Source organism: Poecilia reticulata, linkage group LG19, assembly GCF_000633615.1.
Source record: "Poecilia reticulata strain Guanapo linkage group LG19, Guppy_female_1.0+MT, whole genome shotgun sequence".
NCBI lineage: Eukaryota > Metazoa > Chordata > Actinopteri > Cyprinodontiformes > Poeciliidae > Poecilia > Poecilia reticulata.
Window position 1 is genome coordinate 14,319,514 of NC_024349.1, and position 25,974 is coordinate 14,345,487.

A 25,974-nucleotide genomic window follows, 5' to 3' on the forward strand; every position below is an offset into this window, starting at 1 on the left:
GGGCATGTCATGAATGACATGCCTTTTCAATCTTGGCCAACAACAAATTTTCCATGGCAGACCAGGGTGGTGTTTTTATTTGGAGCCTTTTGAAAGAAATTAACAGAGGGGAGCAATTACACTTTTTAGCTGCAGTGGAAAAAGGACATTATGACTGACTGTCAAAGCTCGAACTAACAAAGAGCAGTGTAGTTTTTCCCCAGGTTGTGGAACAGAGGACCAGACCTTTATCCTTGCAGAGTCAATGAAGGGGTCATGGGAAATTGATTGCCCAGTCCACATGTGTTTCAAGGCTCTGAAAAATGATTATGACCATACTCCCCCGATGCATCCTTTTGGGGGTTTGCTGCAGGAGTTTGGGACGCTGCGGTCCCTTTACAAGCTTTCTGGTCCCGATGCGCCAAACCCAGAGCTGTGTAAGCATTCTGGATATTAAGTTCTTCATAATGCAGGGGGGACTCTGTCAGGGCTGCTTCTGGTTTTAATGGACAAAATCTCAAGGCATAGCCTGGTTTGAGAACCCCTGGATCTCATAGTTGCTGTTTCCAGATGTTGTGGTAATGATGGCATCATCAAGCTATGACCTTCAGAGGTCTCTGGAGCAATTCACAGTTGACTGACATATTTCCTTGTTTTATTGGTTATGTAGTTTATCACATGGAATGTTTTCTGTTTTACTTTTAGTAGAGATGACAAGCTTGACAAGACTGTTGGAACAAAAGTACTACTGTTGTGAAGGTTCTTTCTAAATCCAGCTAATTTGATTCAGCTGTTATGTGCACTCGAACACATGCTCGGCAAATTCTATTAGAAGTAATGATTAAAGGAGACCCATTAAGCAAATTTTCTTTGCACATTTTGTACTTCCATTTGGGTCTTTACTGCTTCTAGAAACAGTCCAAGTGCTAAAAAAATAAATAAATAAAATCACCCAGCTGCTTTTTGGCAATAGCTAAATGTTTTGTTGGTGACTGGAAAACAAACCTTTTCAAAAACCTCCCAATTATTTAGTCACAATGAGTGGGCACTGCTTCTCACCTAGCAACCCAAGCTGAGCTCCGCTCACTTCATTTTTCGAAGATGAGCATGTTTGCCCAGCTGGTTCTATAAGTGTGTGCGCTGTACAATGGCTGCTGGAAAACACACGGGTTTTGTTGTTGTTTGTAATGAACAACATGTGTCCGTGCACATTTTCCCAGTCACGGAAAACAGGACTGCTTGGCGTCATTTAACTTTTCAATGGCAATGTCCCAGCCACATTGCCAGAGAAAATTGTACTTTGTGCAAATCCTTTCACGGGCTATTTTCAAAACAATCGACAGTACATGGCAGGATTTACCAGCGGACTTCCAGTATCCCTACTGCTTGTTGCCAGTCTGCAGATTAAAAACCTCCAGCAGTCCTAGCTTGACGTTCTGGAAGAGCAAGGCAGATGTCACGCTTGGACAACAGGAATGCGATGGGGGTGTGCCGTCAGCTTAAGAAACCATGGATTCTGCGTTAGTCTTAAGATGGTTTCCGCTGTACTTATTAATGAACGTCAAGGTATATTTGGTGTTTGACCTATTGCAGTTCTCCACAATTTTAGAGGGTGTCTCAAATATTTGCGACTCTCACCTACTCACACGCGGTTCAATAAAGAATACTATGACCTCTGCATCCGTCTTCAAGATGCACACATTGGATTATTTACAACCACCAGGGTCAACAGTCTCTGTGTGTCGATGGGTAGGATCAACAGGCCTATGGATTCACCGCCAAACATGTCACCATGACTGGGAGATGACAAGTGAGATCAAATTTTATTCACTATAGAATCTTGGTTTTGCTGACCACAGATGGCCCTTGTCTCTATGCATAACGTGGCAGTGTTGTGGAGAAATTCACCATGGTTACTTTGTGCATCAAGATGTGGGTCACCTCTGGTCATGATTTGAGGGACCCTGACAGCACAGCGCTACGTCAGTGCCACACTTCATCCTCTCATCTAACTTGTGCTGCAACAGCTCCCTGGTAGTCTTTTTAACAAGGCACGATCAGCAAGGTCTCCCAGTTCTACCCAGATCAAACATCTGTGGAATTGGCTCAGACCTGAACACTAACCATCAACACTCTGGATATCAAAGAATAGTTACAATAGCTGTGGGCCAACTTGTCACAGGGTAGGACACAGTGGTTGTTTTATACCATTCTGCATTGAATCATTAGCTTGTGTTGAATCATTAGCTTGTGTCTATCCCTGATTTGATGCAACACTGCAGACTACTGATAAGCTTAAAAATTTTAAATAAAACTCAAAAATCCTCTTTGTTAGTATCTCTAAAAGTTGGAGAAGATATTTCAAATATCAGCTGTACCTGAAAGATTTTGCCTTTATGCCTTAAGATCAGTTTGATTATTTCTTCAACTCTTAATAATTGCTGGTGTTAAAATCCACTTTTTAAAAAAACATCTATCTTGAATGCCACCATATTAATGAGTGATCATATTTTGGTTGCGCTTGGTAACTTGACTTCACGTCTTTCACTTTTCAGTTCAGTTTGGTTCAGAAATACTTTATTATCAATTACATGTTGTTGTAACTCGTATGATACAAGTTTGGTCAAAGAGTAGTCGTAAATGCTGATCTCTATAAGCAAGAAGGATCTCCTGTAGTTATTTTTGTGCAGTATGTTTTTGTCCTATTTCTCAGAAATTGAATTGGCGAGCTCAAAGAAAACAAAAAATAACCAGCAAAAGCCTGATTTGTGCATCTGTAACTATATGCAGTATGCTCTTTCTGCTTTGCCACGCTTCCTTTCTGAATCAGTGAGGCTTGTATTATCTTGAAATGCATCATTCCCCTCATAAACAAGAGACTTGGGTTAATATAGGCTGGAGAACAGCACTAGTGGAGCACCACATATGTGAAAGTTACCAATTCAATGTGTAACACTTCACCTCTGCACCTTCACCAGTCCTGGTCCTGAACTTGGATAATGAGCATTCTTCGTTCAGACCAGAGAATTTGATGTTTCAGTGTGATCTCGCATTTTGAGTGGCCAGATTTCTGAATCATTCTCCGTTTCACCTTAAAGCCTAAGCTAAAATGTACTAAGGCCCAGAAAGCACTGAATCGTCTCTAGGGCTGGTTATAATCCTTCCTTGTTTGATGGACATATACCATATTTTTCGGACTATAAGCCGCTACTTGTTTCCCACGTTTTGAATGATGCGGCTTTTCTGTGGATTTTTCTTCAACCACCAGGGGGCTCTTTAGCAGAAAGTGAATAATTGGAAGTCAAAAGTGGAAATCAAAGAAGAGAGAGCTAATTTTCATTTAGAACAAGCACATGCTAGCAACATGTACGACGGAGAAAGGTTTTCAAACTCATACCCCCTCATCATGAAAACCACACGAAGAATGATGCAGCTTTTAAGTTGAAGGCTATAGATCTGACAGTGCAGATCGACAGCCGCTGTACGTAAGCTCGGCGTGAACGAATCCATGGTTGGAGACGCAGGTTCTGCGTGAGGTGCGCTCTGTGGTCCTGAAAATACGGTAATTGAATTTTCTGGATACAGTACTGAACTTTTTTCTCTGATGATAGTTTCTTAATAAAGTCTCACTGACCCCAATGCAAAGATAACCACAACAGACATGCATCCCTTTCATAATGCAGCGCTGCCTGAAGGCTTGGTGATGGTTGACACTCAGTATTTGTTTTCATCCTTTTCCCATGAGCCATGTAATGACGGTTCTTTTAATTACTGTGTTAAGCAAAACATGATGAAATCAGTTTTCACTGGGATGCATTTCCTCACACAAACCTTCGTAGGGATGTAAGCCCCTCCCCATTGTTCTCTTTATAAGACTCGGCCTTTGTTCCATGTTGTTTTTACAAGCAATCCTGTGACTGTCCTGATGCCAGTTAATATAATTACCAGTGAGATTTTCCATGAGACGATTGCAATTGCATTACAAAGCCCCACTGTTTTCTCATCCCTGTCTCAAATATTTGTTGACTAAGCTACATGAGAATCTTACTGTATGCGTGATTCTTTTATTACTTATTGTCATCACCTTAAGTCAACTTTTATTTATAAAGACAGAGTGCAGGACAAGCCCTTTCTTTCCCCAAAGCCTTTCATCATCATGGGTTATTGTTTTATTTTGATTCTTTAGGGGAAGGGGGGTTTTCTTGCATGCTCAGAGGTTCCCTCTTTGCAGAAATAATCAGTTTTCATAGCGAAACCTGTGAAGATGCGTGCGATACTGTGCTTGAGAAATGTTTGTGTATCGTTTTCCGTGCTTACTGTGTCACCCTGCTCCCTTCTGTTTTGCTTGTCTCAGCCAAATGCATTCTAATGATACATCAGCACTCGACATGCACACGAGACACCGATATAAATCTTCCTCCTCACTTTTCCTTTGCGAAGCAACGGAGGTTCCCGAATCGCACAGCTCAGATCTTTCGCATCTGTAGCAGCAGGAAGCATCGCTAATTGTACAAGCAGCAAATGAAATTGTTGCCTTTGTCGTTAAATCAATCTTAATTAGCTGCGGCTATTAAACCCTTCTCCTCTCCTCAGATGCAAGCTGTCAGACAATGTCAAAAAGAAGAAGAAAGCCCACTTCATTACCTTATTACGTATGAGCTGCGTGGGGGAACAGACTGCATATGCTTAACTGCTATAAATCATTCTGAGCGCAGTGCCAGGAAGAATTCATTTCAAGGTCTCGCTGCTTTGTTTGAAAGGTTCAACATTTGTTCCTCAAAAGCTTCTGGCTGCACGACTGGGACGTCTTCGAGACTTGCTTAAAATTATCTCTGGAAAAGAATGGGATTGAATTGCAATGTATTTTACTTCAGTCATTAAGCAAGAAATTGAAACAAAAAATGCGTTTTGTAGCTGAGAAAAAAGTAAGGACACCATTTTGCGCCATTTTGGTTGAGCTAACTTCAATGAGCTGATTTCTTTTTTTTTTCTTTGTTTTAGCATCAAGCAGTCTTTGACACTAGTGTGAGAAATGATGTCAAAGAAAAGCTTGTCCCATTCCTGATATCTGAAGGTTTTTTATTTTTTTATTTTTTTTAACATACAACCTGTTTGAAATCCCTGCAGAGAATCTCAATGAAATCATGAACAAGGCCTGCACACAGACCTTACATTTTCTAATTGTTTTTATTCTCAAAACTTGTCATGTTCAATGAGCCAGTTCTGCTTCAACTTTGACCATTTTGACAGATCTCACATTTTCCTCCATTCATCTCTGACACAGTAGAATTCATGGTGCATTCTCTGATTGAGAGCTGGCCAAGTCATCCACCAAACATTAAACAGCTGCCGGACAGATCGTAGGAGGTTTAAAGCTTATTTCAAACATTTCCTCTGGTCTGATGTCCAGATAGTTAAACTCATGTGTCTAAAGAAAATCATTCCAGAAGTCCTGGTTTGTTCTCTCTGGCAAACTTACTCCATGTTGCATGTTTACTCAGAGACTCTCAAAGCTTGTTGCAAACAGTTTTTATTTTGACAAAACTTGAATTATCTTTAAAAAATTAAGAGATGCAGCTTTGAGTGGTATAAAAGTATATATTTGTAGCAAGTTTTCTCTATCTTTTTCCTTTTTGTTTGGGAATTCCCTTTTTTTTAACCTGTTGACTTGCAGCCTCCAGCAGCCACGGGCTCACAAACCCTCTATGAAAAGAACAGCGGGAACATTTTAAAGACTGCAATTTGCAGTGAGTTTAAAACCGTGTTTTTTAAGAGTGCCACACCTTGAAGCCATTTTCAAAACTATCCTCTGTGACCTCATTGATGCTTCTTTTTTATATTAGCTTCTGCACAATTGCTTTGCGCGCCAGCTTTGTTTTTCTAAATGGGACACAATGTGACTTTATTGCTTCGACTACAATATATTTGCATGAAGCCTGAGCAAGAGCCCCAAGGGCAGCTGTGTACTCTTTCAATGTTATGTAAATGTGGCTTGAGTAAAAGGTGAAAATTTGAGATTTTATGGAGAGCGGGGGTCTACAGATAAAATAAAAGCTGAATAAAATTGATTTCTCTCAGGGAAATGAAGTGGATAGAAATTAAATATAGATAAAAATTAAAAAAATAACGCAGGTGGTAAACTTTTACAGTGCACTCAAATCTTTTAAGATGCCCTTGAAAGTATTTTTGAAACTAACTTTATGAATTAGTTTTTTTTTTTTTTTTTTTTTCAGACCGTTGAGTACACAACATTGTTCTGACTTTGACGTAATTCTCCACAGGCAGATTTTAAAGCTCTCTAGGATATTGCATTTGTGGTTTAGGGAATATCACAAGCCAGGTAATCTTGATTGGGTCTGACAGTCCCTTTACAGTGTCAACCTGCTATTTTTACCCAGCTCATTGAACATTAATGCCCTCAGGCAACCCAATCCCATTTTATCTCTGGCCCGCCCCAAACATTTTTAGTTATTAAAACATGCATTCAGGGTCATCAGCCCCCCCAGCTCCGGTATCCACCTTTATACTGATGGGATTTTTTTTCATATACACTCCTAAAGAGCTTATCTCTGAAGGAGATGCTGTTGTGAAGTTGTAATATTTCCCGATTTTGATATATTTGAATTTTTTTAACCACAAACGTCCCTTCTGCAAGAAAAAAAAGAAAGACTATCCGTCACTTGGAAGACATTCGACGACCCACGGAGGCGACCGGTCACAAGCTCAGGCTCCAAACTGTCTATTAAACCTCTGTGAAAAATATCCCTGTGCAGAACGAAGCGTCAGCTTTCGCCGCTCACCAGGCTGACAGAGAACCTGACCTGAAGATGAATAATCCCTCAAACCCGTGCTGAATTTTTTATGCTGCAGCCACGTAACATTATTATGGCAGAAGTAAGTCGGCACATGAAGATCGGCCGTAGCGCTCACGTTCACACCGCTCGAAGCCCGAGAGGGACATTTGCTCCCTAGCAGCATGACATTTATGATTATATCTGAAGAAAAAAAAAAAGATTGATCAGTATGAGAGCGAAGGGAATGAGTTACAGTAAAATCTAAAGGTTACATCTTTCAGATGCTTTCATGTCATTTCTGTATCTGCTTTAAAGAAGAGAAATTGTTTTTTTCTTGATTCTAAAAATGTATTCTGACTTTCAAATCCATTTCATTTAAAGGAAGTGAAAAGTGAAACGTTGCATCACCTTACAGATTTATTCTGGTTTTGCCTTTTTCTCAAGAAAAATGTCTTATTATAGAAGATAAGTAGATATGAAATGTTGTTTTTAAATTATATTTCATTTATATTTGAAAGCAGCTGTTTGTTAAATTATACCTTATGGGTAACACTTTATTTGAAGGGGGGTGAATAAGACTGACACGACACTGTCATAAACACATGTCATGAACATGAATAAGCCTTCATGAATATTTATGACTGTTGTCATAAAGCATCATTCGGTAAATAATGACACTTTTAATACAAAGTTGACATTATTCAAAATGTCTTTATTATGACTACTTGACATTAACCAATAAATCATTACTGATCTAAATTTGTTGTAAAAGTATTACTGATTGCACTTTAAAAATTAGGTAACTTTATGTTATTAAATGTAAAGTTTAAACAGTAAGGATTTCTTAGTTAATGTCAAGTTGTCATAACAAAGACATTTCGAATAATGTCAACTTTGTATTAAAAGTGTAATAATTTACCGAATGACGCTTTATGACAACAGTCATAAATATTCATGAAGGCTTATTCATGTTCATGAGAGGTGTTATGTCATGTTTATAAAAGTGTCATGACAGTCTTATTCACCCCCGTTCAAATAAAGTGTTACCAAATTATGTTATCAACATGTTTTTGAACAGCTACGTTTAATTTCCCACATGTTACTTGTGTACACATGTCTGATATTAATATTTGTAGTGACCTGCAATGTTAAAGTGTGATTAACAGGCAAAGGCAGAAGAAAATTGCAAGGGGAAAATACATTTCAGGCCCTAATTACCTGGTCATTTACAAAATACCAGACGCAGGAATTTACTGGTTTATAGCTAAGGTTATATTAGAAAAAGTTGTTCTCTTTATTTAACTTTAAATTACTTCTTTCTATGCCTTTGAGCTCCACATTGTCCTCTTTCCTTTCTTTCATTTAATGAATGTGCTGAGCTATGATCCAGCAAGTCTGCTTGAAAAATAGAATTTTCCTCATCATTTGTCACTTCTTTCATCACAGCTCCTTCCAATATTCCAGCTGCTCTATCAAGTGGTGGGTAGCATTTTTATTTCCTGCCAGAAAATAAATAAAACCCAAGCTTATTATTTGACTTTGGCCTTTTTTTTTTCCTCATTTAACAGTGGAGATGTTTTGAGAATATGCTGACAGTAATTGAGGCTAATGTGATGCGGCAATACATGTTTAATGTAGGTCATTTGAGAAGAATTCGGGGTTAAACGTACAATTTAACGGCAAAGTTGAGGCACAGAGTGGTACACTACCCTGAGAGCGAACGTGTGAAAAATCGCAGCTTTTACAAATACCTCTAGTGACATCTCTTCTTATTAATATCAAAATCAGAAAAAGGTCACGGTGACACAAAGAGCGGAAAATTCCATTTACAGACTTAGACAAATGTAGATGTGTGAAAACACACAAAAAAAATACTCCAGTATCATATGTATTTTATGGAGAACGTGTGCACAGAGAAAATAAAAATTCATTAAAATATTTTTTTCTCTGGGAAATGAAGAAATTACAGATTAAATATAGATAAAAAAAATACCCATGTCCATCTCTCCACCCAGATGTGTGGGTGCATTTCCCCTCCAGATCTCCTGGAGGAACATTGCTCGATTGCACGGCGTTGTGAAATTTTCTATGCCAGAACATTTGAAATGAAATTGTGGGTTTCAACAAAATGAAAATTTGAAAGCTTACGACCAAGAAAGCACAAATGATTAACCGTGACACAAAATATCTCATTCTAGAAACCCTACGTTTTAAGAAACCTGTGGGCTGAGCTGAAGAGACGAGAGCGGATAAAAAAGAGCTGAGTGGTCTAACGATACGTCTCTCCAAATGTTCCCACCTTGTGAAGTGTTATAGGAGAATACTAAGAGCCTTCCCATTAACAAAGATGTTTTCCTGAATTGATTATGCTGCTGCAAATGAACACTGAATTCCCCCCCAAGACGTTTTTACACATCTTTACAAGGAGCGCAATCGAATTTGTCTCATGGTGTATGTTACATTTCTAAGCTAGGTGCTAAAATATTACTCAAACAGAAAACAAGTCGCTTCAACCCTTATTAATAATCTCTTGTTTGTTTTTGTCTTGCTCTCTGTGCAGATAACGTTTATAGGAAATGTCTGGAAAATGGGACGTGGGCGCTGAAGGGGAACTACTCCATGTGTAAGGCCATACTTCATGAGGAGGTAAGACTTGACAGTGTGCTGTTTGCATGCATGTGTCCTGATTAATGGGGCCTTTTGGAGTTCGTCTTCAAAGCAGGGACCTTGCACTTTAATCAGAAAAAAAAAAAAAACAACAACAACAAAGGCAAGGTTAGGAGCGGAAGGAGCTGTTTGGCTTCAGGCGTATTTTTAGTAAATATGGACTCAGGGTTTGGTTTCTCAAAGATTGCGTCCTCAGAGACGCTCAAGGGGGGGGAAAAAAAAGTCTAAAAATAAAAGCATCGACTGTGCATCGCCCATGAGCGTCACTGGGAGGAATCTGCTTCAAAGCACAATGAGTGAGTTTGAATGTGCATTGTAGGATGACTTGCCTTGGTTGCATGACTTGTTTCATGGGTTAGTGGGAGCTCCTACTCCTTTTCATCAACTTTTTCCCTTTTTAAAACTGTTTCTTGTCTATATTCCATAAAATGAACAGCAGCAGTGATCGTTTCCCTCCTAACTGTTTTCCCTAGAGAGCTGCATGAATTCTGCTGCTCTGATCCCGCTATGCTCCAGATTTTTTATCCCTGCACATGTTGCACATATTTGCATTATTTTTTATTTTTTATTTTTTTTTGTCTCAGCCTCCACCTGGATGGTTCATTGTTATTACGTGACGAGCGCTTATTTTAATTAGGACAGACCTACCGACTGAACACTCTGACCCAAATCAAGCTGTGACAATTAGACGTCTGATGGATTTGCGCTGTATGTAAAATACAGAATTACACAATGGAAACATGTGACTCGGCACGCTTGCTTTGCTCCGCCCGACCATCTGTTGAATCCAAATTTTGCACATGCAGGCTGTGCAAATGGCGTACGTTTATCGATGATTATTCCCAGATAAGACGATCTTGAGTGTTGCATCAAGGGAAAGTGGTGGATGCTTCCCTGACTTCTGGATTTATTCCAGAAGTTTCACTTGTTGGCTATGTGCCCAGTCAGGCAAAACCAAGCAGTGTGTGGTTGTTTGAATCACTCATCTATCAGAACTATTTAGAAATGGACAAAGTATCAGCCCATCCTTTTGCTGCACACAAGTTAAGCTAAAACTGGAAGTGGAGGGTTTTCACCGACAGGTCTGGAGATTAGAAACTCTACAGATTCTTCTAGTGAAGAGAAGATGTGATCCAAGCAGAATGAAGAGTCATTCTTCTTTAGAATATTATCAAGAATCAAAACCGATCACAAGATGTTCTACTCTAGAAGTTCAGTTCGGCTTTGAGCACACTCAGAAAACGTGGTAAATATTAGCTGTAATCCGTCTTGGGAACACTGAGGCATTCCAAGGCGAGAGCCTGGAGATTTGCCCCAAGAGAAGAAAGTCCCAGCTTTTTTCTTCTTGCAACAGTTCTGAGGAGAGAGAGGGGGGAAAAAAAGCATATACCAGAATTAAAGGCAGGAAGTAGGTGGAACAAAATTACTTTATTAAATTAACTGGAAACAAAAGAAGCCGTCTTAGCAGTAAATCAAGAAGAAAAGCAGAGCTACGTGGGGGATGAAACGAACCATTGCAGTTTAGGACGACTGAGACGAGATGAGCATCTGACTGAATAGGCTGAGAGATTTAAAGACTAACAAAGGACAGGTGGGCTGATTAGCGACAGACCATCTGTCTGCAGAGATCAGAATGTAAGAAAGTAAACATAAACGAGCAAAGAAAAGAAAACAGGGGGACAGAACCTAATCAAAAAGATATAATGATATAACATCGAGAGAACAGTGAGAAGTATTTTCTCTGCAGCCGAGCTTCAAAAACTGAGCAAAATAAGAGTACCGGACTTAAAGTTGCTTCAGTCTCATCTCCGCTTATCTCAGATATTACCGTCGCGTTTGTTTGGCTTCAACAATTCACCATTCACCATCCTCGATTCCCATCGTCTGTTTTTTCCCTTCAGGAAAAGCAACTGCACAGTGCTGCTCTTATTGCTATCACCGTAGAAAATCAGGCATCTTCTGCGGTTCAGAGGTCGGATGAAAAGGAGATTGTTCTCCAGTTCTCATCTGATTTAAGATATTCCTTTGGGAAAGTTGCTGTGTGGCACAGTCGTCCGGAGTATTGATCAAATGTTGATTTAATGACGCTTTCCCTGCACATGAATTGTGAGCGCTTTAACCTCACAGCTACCTCTGTGACCATAAATCAATGATGAATTAACAGCTCCTGGTTGCGGGAGCGGGGCTGTGGAGGTGCGCAGGATGTGACTCTAATTCAAAGTGGAACCTCTTTGAATTATCCGTAGTAGTTTATGTTTTTTCAGCAGATACAAAGCTCTAAAACTAGCAACGCTGGTAAAAAAAAATACAAGATTACTGCTCTTGGTTGATGCTCGATGCTTTTCTTTTGAAGCTGGAGATAATCATAGAAATCATAGCTATCTGCTGAACTTTGTTTGTGGCTTTGAGCAGGAAGATTCTGGAGCTAAAAAGCACCAGAATTAGTACTTTACTGCATTTTTCTCGACTCCACTGATAGCTTGAATTCTTCGAGGCACGGACTACAGTAATGCAGAATAAGAGTCACCTAATCATGTGGTAGATGGCAGCTCAGCTTTGTGCGATGTCGTGCAACGTCTGTTTTCACCCAAAATATTATCAGTAAATCTGATGACTTTTTTTAAAAATCAAAGCACCGCAGTAACCTACAGCTGTGGATATGTGGTTGTTTGCGAGAAACTTTTTTATTAGTAAACTCAATAAGAAAGGATTGCGATTTGTTCCTTTTTTTCAGGAATGTCTTGGAATCCTTTAGGTTTTTTTTGTTTCTTTTTTGGCTGCTGATAGAAAGATTTCTTGCAGCCCTGAAGTCTCAATGCTCACGTGGCCACTTCACAACCTTTATGTTATTCTTCTTTGGTAGCTGCTTTGTTGGCTTAGCGGTGCACCATAAGTAATGCAAATTTAATTCAAAAATACTTTAGTTATCCCAAAGGGAAATTAATAGTTGTTTTAACTCATATTATGCAAGCATCTTTAAAGAATCACTATGAATGATAATGCTGTGCTGTGCGGTAGCAGTCAGTCTTGCAGCAAATCTGAGGAGGCCTCTGACTGAAGACTGTTGCTGGTTGACAGTGTCGTGACTCAATTTCCATGGAGCAGCAGCAACTTTCCAAAAATGTGTCCTTAATGACTCCATCAGTCGGTGGCGAGCACTGCTAATCCACCTCCTTTGCTTTTTCGCTCCTCTTTAAATCTCTGGCCGTGTGGTTAGAAAGTCGGGCAGAGAGACGAAGGAGATGGGGATATGATCAGTGGAAGAGACGGTATGAACTTCCTTCTTCCAATGATGGTGGGTTGAGTTGATGCATAATGGCCTGATTTACGTCTAATTCAGTCACAGCTCTTTCTCCAAAGCCATTAAAACACAATCTTCTTATTAACAAAAACAGTTTGTTTCTGAAGTACAGCTGTAGTTGTTCAGGGCTTTTTAAAAAAAAAAAATAATGTATCTGTTTTGGGAAATTATGGGAATGCAAGTTGTGAATACCCCCCCCCCCCCTATACATAGTATTTTTAGGTTTTATACAGAGTTGTGCAATAGATGAATCATAATCTTGTATGTAGTAATATAGGGTGTTTGTTATTTAAAGCACCAGACACAGAGATTCAGCATGACAGTACAATTTTTTTGTTTGTTGGATTGACTTTCACTCCCCTTGATGTAACAGAATTTGCTGGCTTAGTTGCAAAAGTTCAAATTTTGAGATACCGCAGGTTAGTCATGATCGATACTGCCCAAGAAGTATTTAGCAATATTACTGTAACTCCATTTTGTCCGGATCTGTTACTGTGCAGCACTATTTTTGTGAGTGTAAAATGACAACATTTGCCCCTTTGTGGTCTGCAAGGACTCTACCACAATTAGATGTGTGCAGAGTGGTTTGAAAAGCCTGAATATTGAGCTGTTAAGTACATTTTTTGTTATTTATCCTCTAAGAGACAGGACTTCATATTTCCTGTCAGGGGTTGCATGCGTTAGTGGAATCAGTATCTGCTGGTTTATTGACAGTAAGAAGCGTATAAAATATCACCTCCTTTGATATTTTTATCCTCTCTCTGCAGGCATGTCCTTTGGTTGCAGCCATCAAACATCTGCAGAGATGTAGAAACGCTGTTCCAACTGAAACCCGACAGTTAGGGCTTTTAAAAAAAAAAAAAAAGTTAGACTCTGATGTTCAATCGATCCAGACAGAAGATGGATATAGAGTGTCTGACCTTTGAAAATTGTTTGTTTTTTCCTGCTTTTGTAGCCGTGAAATAAATCACCAGCTGCCAGCCACAGAGTGACTGACACGGGGGGGGAAGGAGCTTCTCTGTGAAGGTGTTTGAGTCGGCATTTTTAAATGGCTGAATGTCGGGGGCATCTTAGATCTGAGCGAACAGAACCAAAACCAGCCAGAGGACGACACGTCGGTGTTGACTTTGATCCCTCGTTTTATTAATGAAGGAAGAAGTTGGTTCCGCGTGTGGCAGGAAACCTCAGTCGGAACCTTTAATTGTGCTGTCAGTCGTTCCACATGAACAACTAAAGCTATACCAACTCGACAATAAGCCGACTGCTGTGGAAATATGTACTGGAGGAAGCAAACGTTCAAAGGTCCTTCTAGGCAGACAAAATGAGTGGATCAAACGCTTATTAGGAAGTTTGTTTGAGAAGTAGATAAAACCATTATTCCCTTTTTGGGTGCTGCCTGCGGTTGTTTTCTCAGTGTCTTTGTGGTAGACAGAAAGTGTGTCAGGTTTAGTTTTGCCTCTCGTGGCCCACATACTTTGAGTCCTGAGGCTGGTGGTGAGAGGGTCTTATATTATCCTCTTGTTGTCCCACTCCTTCTCTTCTCTCAAGCCCATCCCTGGTCTCTGCATTTTAAAGCCCCATGTGTTCTTGAGTTATGTCCTGAAGGGTTACTCAGCTCGGCACAAGGCAGTGTCTGGTACTGGACTATTGAGTGTTTTTCAAGAAGAAGACCACCCTTTCTAACTTCTGCTTTCATTCCATAAAACTGCCGAAGCAAGCCGTGCTTAACGAGGTGTTTCTTTACATAAGTTTATTGGATATCTAGTGATTATAAGCTGGAAAAGCTCTAGTTGGAAAACAGCAGCTTGCTGAGAATAATTAGGTCAAACAAGTACTACATGCAGTCGAAAAGAAATTTTTCCCATTAGAGATTTCTGCTGGCTTTGTTTATCGTCTCACTTAAATGTTTCAGACCCTCAAGAAAAAGAAAAAGAAGAAAATCACAATATCAATCAAAGATAAGCTGAGTAAATCCTAAATCATTTTTTCAGTAATGATTTAATTAATTACAGGATTAAACCTATTCTAATCAACCTAGTTCTGTGTGAAAAGTAATTTCCCCAAAACGGATAACTGCTTGTGCTGCTTTTGGTGGCAAAAACTGGCTTTTTTTTTTTTTTTTTTTTTTTTTTACATCATTGTGGAGGCATTGTTTTAATTTAGCCAAGGAGGGACAGGAGTGTTTAAGACCACACCGCGACACCTAAATCACTGTAAAGCACTGCTTGCATCAGGAAGCAGTGCTTTACAGGACATCGTCACAAAAGACTAAACAGTGCAATCAAAAATATTTTGGAGCCTGTTAATTGGTGTGGCATCTACTCCTCTACCTTTAAAAGGTAATTCGAAAAGCAGTAAAACTATCACAAGTAATAGTGATGATACTCTGCAACTTGCATGGCCAATTTTGTCCAAAAAAAAATAAAAATTTAATTAAAAACATTGGTTTTATAACTGTTTCTAAAATCCTTTCTGGGTCTTTGAATGTCAACACCTGGTGTTTAGATGCAACCGGGGGGGTAAAAAATTCTCCATGAATCCCATTTGGAGGATCATTCATAAATATTGTTCAGTGTTCTGAAAATGCCAATTTGCATCGCACGTTTGTAATCTGATGACATGGAAACATCTGCTTTCAGGCAGAAGAAGGCAAACACTGAGAAACCTTGCTGCCCTACTGTCCTCTAATTCTGAATTTACTGGAGAGAAGCTCAAGCGTGTTGCAGGGAATTTATATTTAAATGGGTGAAATGATGTGGCTACATGTTGGATTCCTGTCTGTGGAAAATCAAACCAGTTCTTTGGTGGTGTCCCACTGAACCTGCCGCTGAAGCTTAACAAGCACTGGAAATACAGCAGCCACGGGTCAAACCGGAGGAATTACACATTTCTGAAAGCAAAAACTGATTATCACTCGGAACTGCGCATGTGACATGGGTTTTGGATTAAAATATGTATTTGAAATTAATTCAAAACTGTCATTTGTTGTTTATTCAGCTCAAAAAAAGATTTCTCTGCCTTTATCAGAAAACCAACCGTGTTCACAGTGACTGTGATCCGTCTCTGACCCCGAAGGTATTATAATCCAATGATTCATTCAAGAAGAGCTTCATTTCCACATCTCTTCCTGTGCTGATTACCAAAGCATCCAGCAGATATCAGGGATGATTTGGAGTCAGAAAGAAAAGAGCTGTTGACATCTTGCTCTGTGTCCGCAGCGTACTTATTAAGAGCCGCAGATTTGAGCCGGGGAACCAAAACACAGTGAAACAGATGACTCGCTTCAGAGTGGATGGGGTAGGGATTAAACATGCCCGCATTTAATCTCAGGATAGACACCAGCAGGTTACGTAAATTCCTTCACAGCGCAGATTAATGCTGGTAGTGTTGGGGCCAAATCCGATCACAATGGATATCAAAGTCACAGACAGTAGTCTAAGACTCCAATTTACATGGAGATCTGAATTTATTTAGTCTGAACTCTTAGAAATTGGTCTCAGATGATATCAGAAGAGGAGAAGCTTCTGATTGCAGCTATGAATCTTGAAAATCTCATCTGAAATATTTTCTCTATGGTGACTTTGAAGGGTCATGTATTAGTGACTGGGCCTATAATCTCTTGTCTCATTCTAAAATCTGTGTCTGAGGTAAGTGCTAGCATTCTCTGTTGCAACGTTTTCTTCTCTCAGTTCTTCTCTCCGTTATCACAACTTGTTGTAGTTAAATTCATCAAAGCGAAAATGCTAAGTCATAAGAAGTATTAGAGAGACACCCGACGAACTACATGAATTTATTGGCTGTTGAAACTGATTCCTAAATCTGAAAATCATCATGTGGTGAGGTGTAATTTGACCAAAGACATACGACAAACAGCAAAATTCATAGAAAGAAGCTGATGAGAAACAAGAATATAAGACGATGACAAAACAAATGTGGCTGCTTATGTCAGTAGGTATTCATTTTTGAGGCTTCATCTAATAATAATGTCCGATTCTAATTAAAATGTGAGTACTGGCACTCCTGCTGTGGACTCATGTTCAAAACCTCCACAGGAGGCAGAACTCAAAAACTGACTTTTTTTTGGTCCCTCACCCCCTCCATCTGTGAAAATGAAAATGCCGCCAATCGTAAAAATGCAACAAAAACAAACAAAAAAATCTCATCTTGTTTCTCTTCGTCCTGCAGAAAAAAGGCAAGATGCACTTCCAGATCGCTGTCATCATAAACTTCCTGGGTCATTGCATCTCCATGGTGGCTCTGCTCATCGCCTTCTTCCTCTTCTTGTGCTTGAGGTAAGTGTTGGTGCTGATAATCCTAAAGACATCCTTGATGTGACGGAAGCGCCAGGATTCTCCTCATCCTGGGAGGTTCAAAGACTCTTTCGTTCTTATTCAAAACCCATTTGGCCATGGGATGAAACCTTCGCTATCTCAATCCAGCAGATGTAAAGGGGTTTAGACACCCGCAAAAACTGGGGCACACTTCCCAACAAATGGGAATAATAGACCCATCCGGAGAAAGGGTGAAAATCAAAACAGTCCTCTGGATGCCTGCTGGGATGAGGTGGGAAGGGATTCTTCTAACTGAAATAAGACGTGTGTTAACGAGAGAAAGGTCTTAGCACCCTCCATAGCTGGGGTGTTATCGATCCCTGAAAGAGCACTGGAGAGTGAGAAAAGCGTGAAAGGGCACAAAGAGGCATAATAAGTAGAAGCTCTGCAGGACCGCATTGATGCTTGCCGTGTTTTTGTTGACCGGAGAGGGAGGACAAGTGTCGGCCTGCTAAAAATGGCATTAAGCTGGAGAAGTAGTTGGCATTTATTACTCACCCTCTTGACTTCGTAATGAAACCAAGAACAATTTAAGGGAAGGCTGTCACTTGGCGGCGTGATGGGGAGAAAGCTTTGACACTCGGGCGCAGTGCTGTGGAACGAGGAGGAGAGAAAAAGGAGCAGGGCGAAGAGCGGGGTGCACATTTCATTTTAAATGGCAGGTGGAGCATTTTCAGCCAGCAGCGTGTGACATTTCTCTGTGCAGAATCCAACTGTAAATGACCAGTTTTATGGCGATCTTTCAGCGGTATGTGCTGTATGTGCCTCGAGAAACACACCGCTCTCCTGGATAACAATGCGGCGCATTATGATGAGGCTTCAAAAAAAAATAAAAATTTTTTCGATGTTCCTGGGAAGCCAATTTTGGTCAGATGGATTCAGGTGGAAATGATCTGCATTTATATTGCATTTTTACAATTCTCCGACTCTCATCTTGCCGTGACTTGGACAAATTATGGCAAGCAATTTAGGATTTAATGTTCCCATTTCTGAAAGTACAAAAAGGTTTGACATTAATTTCAATAAACGGCTGATTTCTCTGTCCTGAGGGTTGTTCAACCCGGTCTAAATGATTTAAAAGGGAACACATACCTCCTGTTTATGAGGATGTACAATTGAAATAGATAATTTCATACACTGAAAACATTTTTCCGCTAGTCTTTGACATTAAATTTGACATTAAATCAGCACAAGACCCTCTTGTCTAGCTCACTTAATATCACCAAAAATAATTCCTCACATGCCAGAATGATGTGAGATACTGTTTATTGCTTCTTTTTTTTTTAAATTTGGATGTTCAAACAAAGGATTATGATGCTTTAAGAAAATCACTAAGTCCAGGCTGAATTTGATCTATTCTGACTTTATTAAAAAAAAACTCATCATATATCACATTGAGGACTAAACAAGTTTATACTGGGGAAAAATGTGACTATGTCAAAAATGCATCTTAATTTTTGTCTTTCTTTTGCGTTAAGATCTTGAAAACAACAACAACAACAACAACAGGCCTTGTACTGATACAACAGTTATCATAAGCCAGCAGCCTCTGAATTTTTTATATACACTGCTCAAAAAAATAAAGGGAACACTTAAACAACACAATATAACTCCAAGTAAATCAAACTTCTGTGAAATCAAACTGTCCACTTAGGAAGCAACACTGATTGACCCGACGAGGGTCCCCGTTGTCAATCAGTGTTGCTTCCTAAGTGGACAGTTTGATTTCACAGAAGTTTGATTTACTTGGAGTTATATTGTGTTGTTTAAGTGTTCCCTTTATTTTTTTGAGCAGTGTATATAATGTTTGTTTCTGTTGCTTTAAAGTTCTCATGTTGCCTTCATTGAAGGTGAGTTCCTACAGCTTGAAACTTAGTATGTTATTAAACATATTTAAACAGGCCTGTCGCCTAAACTTGACCTAATAGTGAAGGAGAATTGATCCGATTCAAAGCAAGGTGGGTAAAATCTAATCAAACAACTTCTGAGCTCTTTTGTTCACCAACCCACATTTAGTCCGAGTAAGTCCTCTGACAGTTGATCGACCCAAGAAACATAAATTAAAAGAAGTAAGAGCTTTGAGATAAGATCTTTCAGAGGTTTCAGGGAACATGAACGACATTCCTTATCTCTGGCAGCTGGGAACCAATTTGTTTTGAAAAACTTTAAACTCTATCATTGGATGGCAAAGAACAGCCTGCAGAATCCTTTCTTATTATTGGGGGTAAAGATCTGAGAGTCTCAGAAAATTACTACTGGCAGCTGTTTCCTTCAAGCCCAGAGCTCGGGATTTCATTTCGCTGGCCTGTGCTGAGCTCCTTGTGGATATTTCCACTTATTGTGTGTTTGGATTATTAACGAGGGATTTGCTTATCTTTTATTACCTGCTATGTGATTCGTTTGCTGATAACCCATCCTGTCTGGTTCTTTACGTCTGAAGTTCTGTACTAACCTTATCCAGCTTAGTGCTGCTTCCTACAAACATTTTTATTTTTTTTTTATTTTTTTTTTGCCGGGCCTTTGAAAATTTTGAAAACTGCAACAAACAAACAAAAAAAAAAAACTGCCCTCTGGCCATTTTTTGAACACCTTAAGAACATTTCACATCCTAAACCTTGAAAGTATAATTAAAAGTGACTCTAGAAGGGATTTAATTAACAGTTACAAGCATTTGTGCTTTCTAGCTGACAAGATAAGCCTACCAAACTATTCACTCTAACTGAATGGAAAATGTTAAGCACCTTTGTGTGACCTGGAGGTGAAGCTACGTTAACTACTCTGATTAAAATCACATGGCGTGATCTGCACCTTTGCAGACAGTTATGTGCTTAAAAGCTACGCTGTAGATTTTACATTAATAATAGCTTTACTTAGTGTTCATTAAACATTGATCCCATAAAGAATGTGTTGTTCGCTCAAAGTTTTGTATCACCATTTAAACCTTCCCTTTTTACCAATTAATACCACCAAAATGAAAGTGTTTTGTTGAAATTATTTATAAACTTCAAAGCGTTTTCACTGACTTACAAGGAAGCTATATACCTTTGTAATACTCTTTGTGAGGTGTCTTTGTGTCACTTTTAAAGCTCGTATTAAAACCTATCTATTTTACTTGGTTTTCTACTCCAGTGGGATCTAGTTTTAAATTGTATGTTTTTGCTTTTAAACTGTAAGAGTTTTTATTTTTATTTTTATTGTTATGTTGTGTTTTAATGTACAGCACGTTGTATCAGCTGTTGTTGTTTTAAAGTGCTTTATAAATAAAGTTGGTATGGTATGGAAATTGGAGATCTCAAGGTTTTCCGTCAAAATGTTCTAGATGATGTAAAGTGCCTCTCTAGCAACACAACAGTGAGCTACTCTGAGAACTCACTTGAAGTTGAGTGATATCTACTGAGCTGTGTGTCGTTTTACCATATACATGTCAGTGGTTGAAGTATACTTCCTCTCTCATCTAAAATTAATGGCACTCTGCTTGTTGTTGGACTTCAGCTTTACTGGCATGCTTTTATAGTCTACATCTTCCACATGTGTTTTGTTCTTCACAAAAAAAAAGGATTTGTGACAGGAAAAAAATGTGTTTTATAACCTGGTATTAAATGTTCAGGATGAACAAAGGTATAGCTGTTAGTAGCCCAGCCACTGAAATGTTGTGTTTACCAACACTTAGCTATGAATTGTTGCCCACCCACTCATCATAAAGTGACAAAAGAGCAATTAGGTTGTATGTAATTAGATTTGAAATGTAAGACTTTTTGTCATAAATTTGCTGCAAAAAAATAGACTTTCTGTAAAATAACCCAATATAGTCTAGGCACTTAACAGCAGCGTAGATTCCCTGCCAGTTAAGTCGTTAACAATATTTTCTTACCTTTTGTAAAGGTGCTGGTATATTTAAACAAACACTCTCAAAAGCCTTCCAGCTTATGATTTAGCCAAGGTTTCTGTTGAATAGCAAAGAAGATGAATAATTGATTTGTCAACCCTTCTTAGCTAATTTTTTAAGGTAGTACTGATAAAATTAATTGCTTACTGCAAGAAGGATGCTGTTTAATATGCTTATTAACTCCACAACAGAAGGAAATAACTTTGTGAAGACGCCATTTGAAGCTGGTATGATGGTGTAATTTCTATTTATATGCAGTGTGGATCAACAGAAAATGCCCCAGATCTACAAAGTGATCTCCTACAAAATAATTTATTTTTTTTATTGTTTTGGTGTCTTAAACCTTGTTTTTTTTTGTTGTCGTTGTTATTAAAGCAGAGTTTGCAACATGTAATCACTTGTTATTTACAGTGAATTCTCAAGCTGAGCTAACATTAGTGGCTCTTCACTCTGAAGACCGTCACTGAGAGTGATGTATGCGCTCTGTGTAAAGCTTACTATGCAATACCACGGGTTTATTGCAAATAAGCCCATGCAGGACTTTTGGATCATCATGAACTCGTCTGTTTGCAGTGCCCGTCTTTGGTGATTAGGCCAGACAGCAGAAGAATCAATACTGTCTCCCAATTAGCGAAAGGTTGTGCACAGATTACTTATAAGAGATGGTAGAAGTGACTTTAATTATCTCAATTCTCTGTGCGGTTGCAATATATGTCTGAGTATTTGAACATCCTCTGAATGAATTTCCCCCTTTCATTTAATCACTAGTTTGAGCACATATATTTCTGATTTGTTAACTAATTTGTTAAAAAATATTGTTTTGAATTATTTTGGACTTGGTTGATAATGACGATGTGTCCCTTTTGCTGCTTCAATGTAATAATGTTTGAAATGAGGAGCTATAATAGATGTTATTGAACAACAGCGTTGAGATCATGGCCAGTTCAGATTGTAGCTGCTGTTAGCATTTTTTTGCCAACACAGAAAAAAGTCACGATTAAAACAGGAGAGAAAAGCATCAGATACAGAGTAAAGAGTCTTACATTTCATAAGTCTGAAGGGGTTCAGTGAAATATAAATCTACTTGTAGTAAAGACGTACTCTTGAATAAATCAAAATCAGGGCCATTCTATACAACTTAAAAAGTGGGAAGATTCTTTTCACAGCTGCATTATGAAATGTCAGCTTATCCTTTTTCATGGCAGCTTAAAAAAAACATTAATTACTTCTATAAATGGGAACGCAAGAGGCTCTGAAAACGATCTCATCTGAAGACTTTTAAAACCTGCTTGGTACATTTCTTTCTGTGTACTTTTTACAGTGCTGACACGGCACATAAATCATCCATGATCAAATGACCTAAATATTTCCCTTTTGCCACTATATTTGAGATGCACTTTGTAAAATGATGAAAAATTCAGCTTCTAGATCTCCTTCAGTTGTGTAAATAATAAAAACATTTCATGCAGGATTAAGCCCCAGTCAACATGTTAATGCAGTTGTCAGGTTGAGTGGGTACAAAGTAGGTATGGACTCCAAATGTGCTTTGCATTTTTGGACTGATGCAACATAACCCATTTGGGCTCACCCAAAAGAGTCTGGTCCAGGCCTGGAAAGGATAATGAGTAAACAATTTCGATATTTAAAAAGTAAGTGATCACTTTTTACAAGGAATTACAAGTGTTTCTTGTAACGATTATGTCCTACAGGTAATAAAAAAAACCACAAAATTTCAGTGTCTGGGATAGACCAACTAAATAAGAATGTCTAATGCAGAAATGTTGGCCTACATTTCCATGTACTGTACCGTATGGGAACTCGGTTCTTTGTCAGGGCTCCTTTTACATAAAGTAGAAGAAAAAGCAGAAATGAATACCTGGCAGGTATAAAAGACAAAAAAAATCTACATGAGCAGGCTTTTAATGTAAATGTTTTTTGTGCCTGTTTTGTGATCTTTTTAGTATTTTTGTCAACACAACTCCTTCATAAACTAAAAAGAAATTGTGTTTGGAGGATGTTTTTCTCCAAACTGAATCACGGGATTTTTTCAGTCATTAGTAAAGTGTTTTTCTAAAACTACATATGAAACCTTTAAGTCTAAAAAGTAAAAATGCCTAAAGTGTGTCATAGCTTACAATACACTGAACAAGGTACTTTATAGTGAGTGAATGAGCGATACCTCTTAATGAGATGCAGTGCGTGTAACTTTTTTCAGAGATGAAAGCTCAACACGTGTTTAACTGCAGATTAATTCAAAGAACACTATTTATTACTATTGCATTTCACAAACCTTTCTACAGAGCAGGTGTGCTGAAATCCAGTCTTAAAGAGATACCAACCTGTAGTTTTCAGATGCCTCTTTTTTCCAACACACCTGAATCAAATGAATCGCTCGTTACCAGGTCTGCAGGGCAGGAATTCAGCCATTTGATGATGACATGTTGGAGAGGGAGTGCATCTAAAAGTTTCAGGATAGTAGCGTTCTAAGAACTGGACTTGGGATGCTCCATATCCTGCACTGCATTCACTGCAAGGGTTTAAATGTGTATATCCAACACTAGACTCTCAGCAGGCCTTCAGGTTACTCCAAGAATATTGATCTGCAGGATATCGCCAACCGAAGGAAAGCAGCTGCTATTTAGAACTGATTTGGCCTCCAATATAATACATAATATGTCTAATTACTTTAATATAAACATGGTAAGTGCAATCTTCCGCTACAGAAAGTGGTGTGACTGCTGCTTAATAAGATCAACTGAAACAATTAATGCACAATACAGTGTATCATTAAGATTTGTATGCAGAAGGATTCAGCTTTTCCCTGTAATTAACACCCAGCAGGCCCCACCGGCACATCGGCACAGGAAGTGAGGTCACGCATCATAATTAATACGACCTTTTGAATAAAAAGCCCTCATAGTTTTGGCACGGCAGCCTCGCTAAACCTTAGAGCAGAACCAGAGAGGAATAAGCCACCTAATTGTCAACCAACACAATTAATGGAGCCGTAAATGTGCTTATTTTTAGCCTCCTAAACTTTCATGTCACTAAAGTCGCTTTGATGCACTTTTCTTGGGAGTTCTGAGGAGACCGTTTTCTTGCTTAATAGAAACAATAGTCCGACTAACTGGAAAATTTCTGGCCATGCTCACCGACACAGTCAGCACAAAGCCCGTGCAAGTGACACCTATTAAAAATTTATGCGTGCTAAAAAATAAATCATGTCGCGCGCTCTCAGCCTAAGAGAGAGCAGGCCTTGACTGGCTGATAATGCTGTCAGCTGGTGACGACAAATGAGGCTGTCACTACAATGTCTGAGGCTGGCTTGTTCTGTCCACTCAGCTGTGTGTTTCTATTTCTGGGCCCTCGCTTGGAGGCACTTAGGCAGATTCCTTAATTGTATCCCAGGGTCGGTTTATTTACATCATTAAAGAAACATGGCACCTTTAGGCACATGACACAACAGTGAAGACGACAGGATTTAAATGTTACTTTGCATTTTTGGCATGCTGTCAGGAGCACTGGGAAATAAAAATCCTCAAAATTGCAATTATTTCTATAAATCCACCAAATTTTATCTACTTGGTCAGTGATCCAGTCGGTGAAGTCCGGCTTTATCGGGTTAAAGTCTGCTTTGCATACGGTCCTGACTCTGCCCGTCTTCAAACAGAAGTCTGTAGTTAAACATGAAATTGTTCATGTCTGAGGAGCTGAGTTTATTCTCCCGTGTTCTTCATCAGGAGTATCCGATGTCTGAGAAACATCATCCACTGGAATCTAATCACCGCCTTCATCTTGAGAAATGCCACCTGGTTCATCGTCCAGCTGACCATGAGCCCAGAGGTGCACGAAAGTAACGTGGTGAGTGGAGGTTAACTTAGACATCAAGTTGCTCACTGAAGCTCAAAATCTGTTCTCGTCTCTATATTTTATTTAACTTTTCACCTTGACCACAAAGAAAAATTACGAAAAAACTTTTATTTAGAAGTAGTATCTAAACTAAAATCAAAAAACAAAACAGAAAAGATGCCCAAAGTCTAACCTCCTGTCTGAAAGTTTGGTGCAGAGAGAATGTTGTCTTAAGTAAATGAGCAAGAAAATCCAACCCTTTACTGTGACCAAAAAGTCACCTAATTTAAAAAAAAAAAAAGATCTACTGTGGTTCATTTGGATCTAGCTGAAACAACAGATCAAACCCGCATTTTCACGACTGGATGTTTTTGCTTGCATCTCAATAGATAAATAAATTAATTTGAACAAGAAAATCTATGTCTTGAATCACAACATATTGCTAAAAGTAGTACAAATAAAGTCATCTCCAGATTTATTTCCTTGTTACATTGTTTTGTTTTGTTTTTGTCATTATTATTTCCTCAGCTTTGGTGTCGACTTGTCACTGCCTCATTCAACTATTTCCACTCCACCAACTTTTTTTGGATGTTTGGAGAAGGCTGCTACCTTCACACTGCGATCGTCCTCACGTACTCCACTGACAAGCTCCGCAAGTGGATGTTCATCTGCATCGGCTGGTGTATGTACTTCTTCATGTGTGAAATGCTCAATCAAATCTAGCTTTTGTGAAAACTTTTAAGAATTGTAAACTGCTATTTTGCTATTTTGAGAAATGCATTCAGAAACGTTTTTGCAGGAAATTAAACAGAAAAGGTTGTGACAACCAACAGTATAATATCTAATTGCACAATTAACAAAATGCTATTACCTTATTTGGTTAAGCATCTTATTGCATTATGGGCAAATTATTAAATTACTGGTTTTACTACATTGAAAATGCCCAAGATGATTTTATTATCAGTAGATGTTACATTCCTGGCAATCGCTACTTCACTGTTGTGGAATTTCTTTCAGATTGATCCAAAAGAACTGCAAACATTTCTTAATAGAAACTAATGTTTAAGTACCAATATGCTAAGTGTTGGCTTTCTGACAATTGCTAGCACAACTGTAAAAATGCTAACTTGTTCGGTACGCAATTTATCTGTCAGCACTCCTAAAATC

At 38.8% G+C, this 25,974-nt stretch overlaps 1 protein-coding gene across 1 annotated transcript in view; it reads left to right on the forward strand.

Annotated features, from left to right (window-relative positions):
• LOC103481615 (corticotropin-releasing factor receptor 1-like) overlaps positions 1-25,974 on the forward strand; it is an 89,808-nt gene that overhangs the window by 40,403 nt on the left and 23,431 nt on the right. Inside the window, exons 5-8 of the mRNA XM_008437205.1 lie at positions 9,334-9,419; positions 16,927-17,033; positions 24,699-24,819; positions 25,336-25,489. Of these exons, the coding sequence (XP_008435427.1) occupies positions 9,334-9,419; positions 16,927-17,033; positions 24,699-24,819; positions 25,336-25,489 (468 nt within the window). The remainder of the gene's footprint in view (positions 1-9,333; positions 9,420-16,926; positions 17,034-24,698; positions 24,820-25,335; positions 25,490-25,974) is intronic.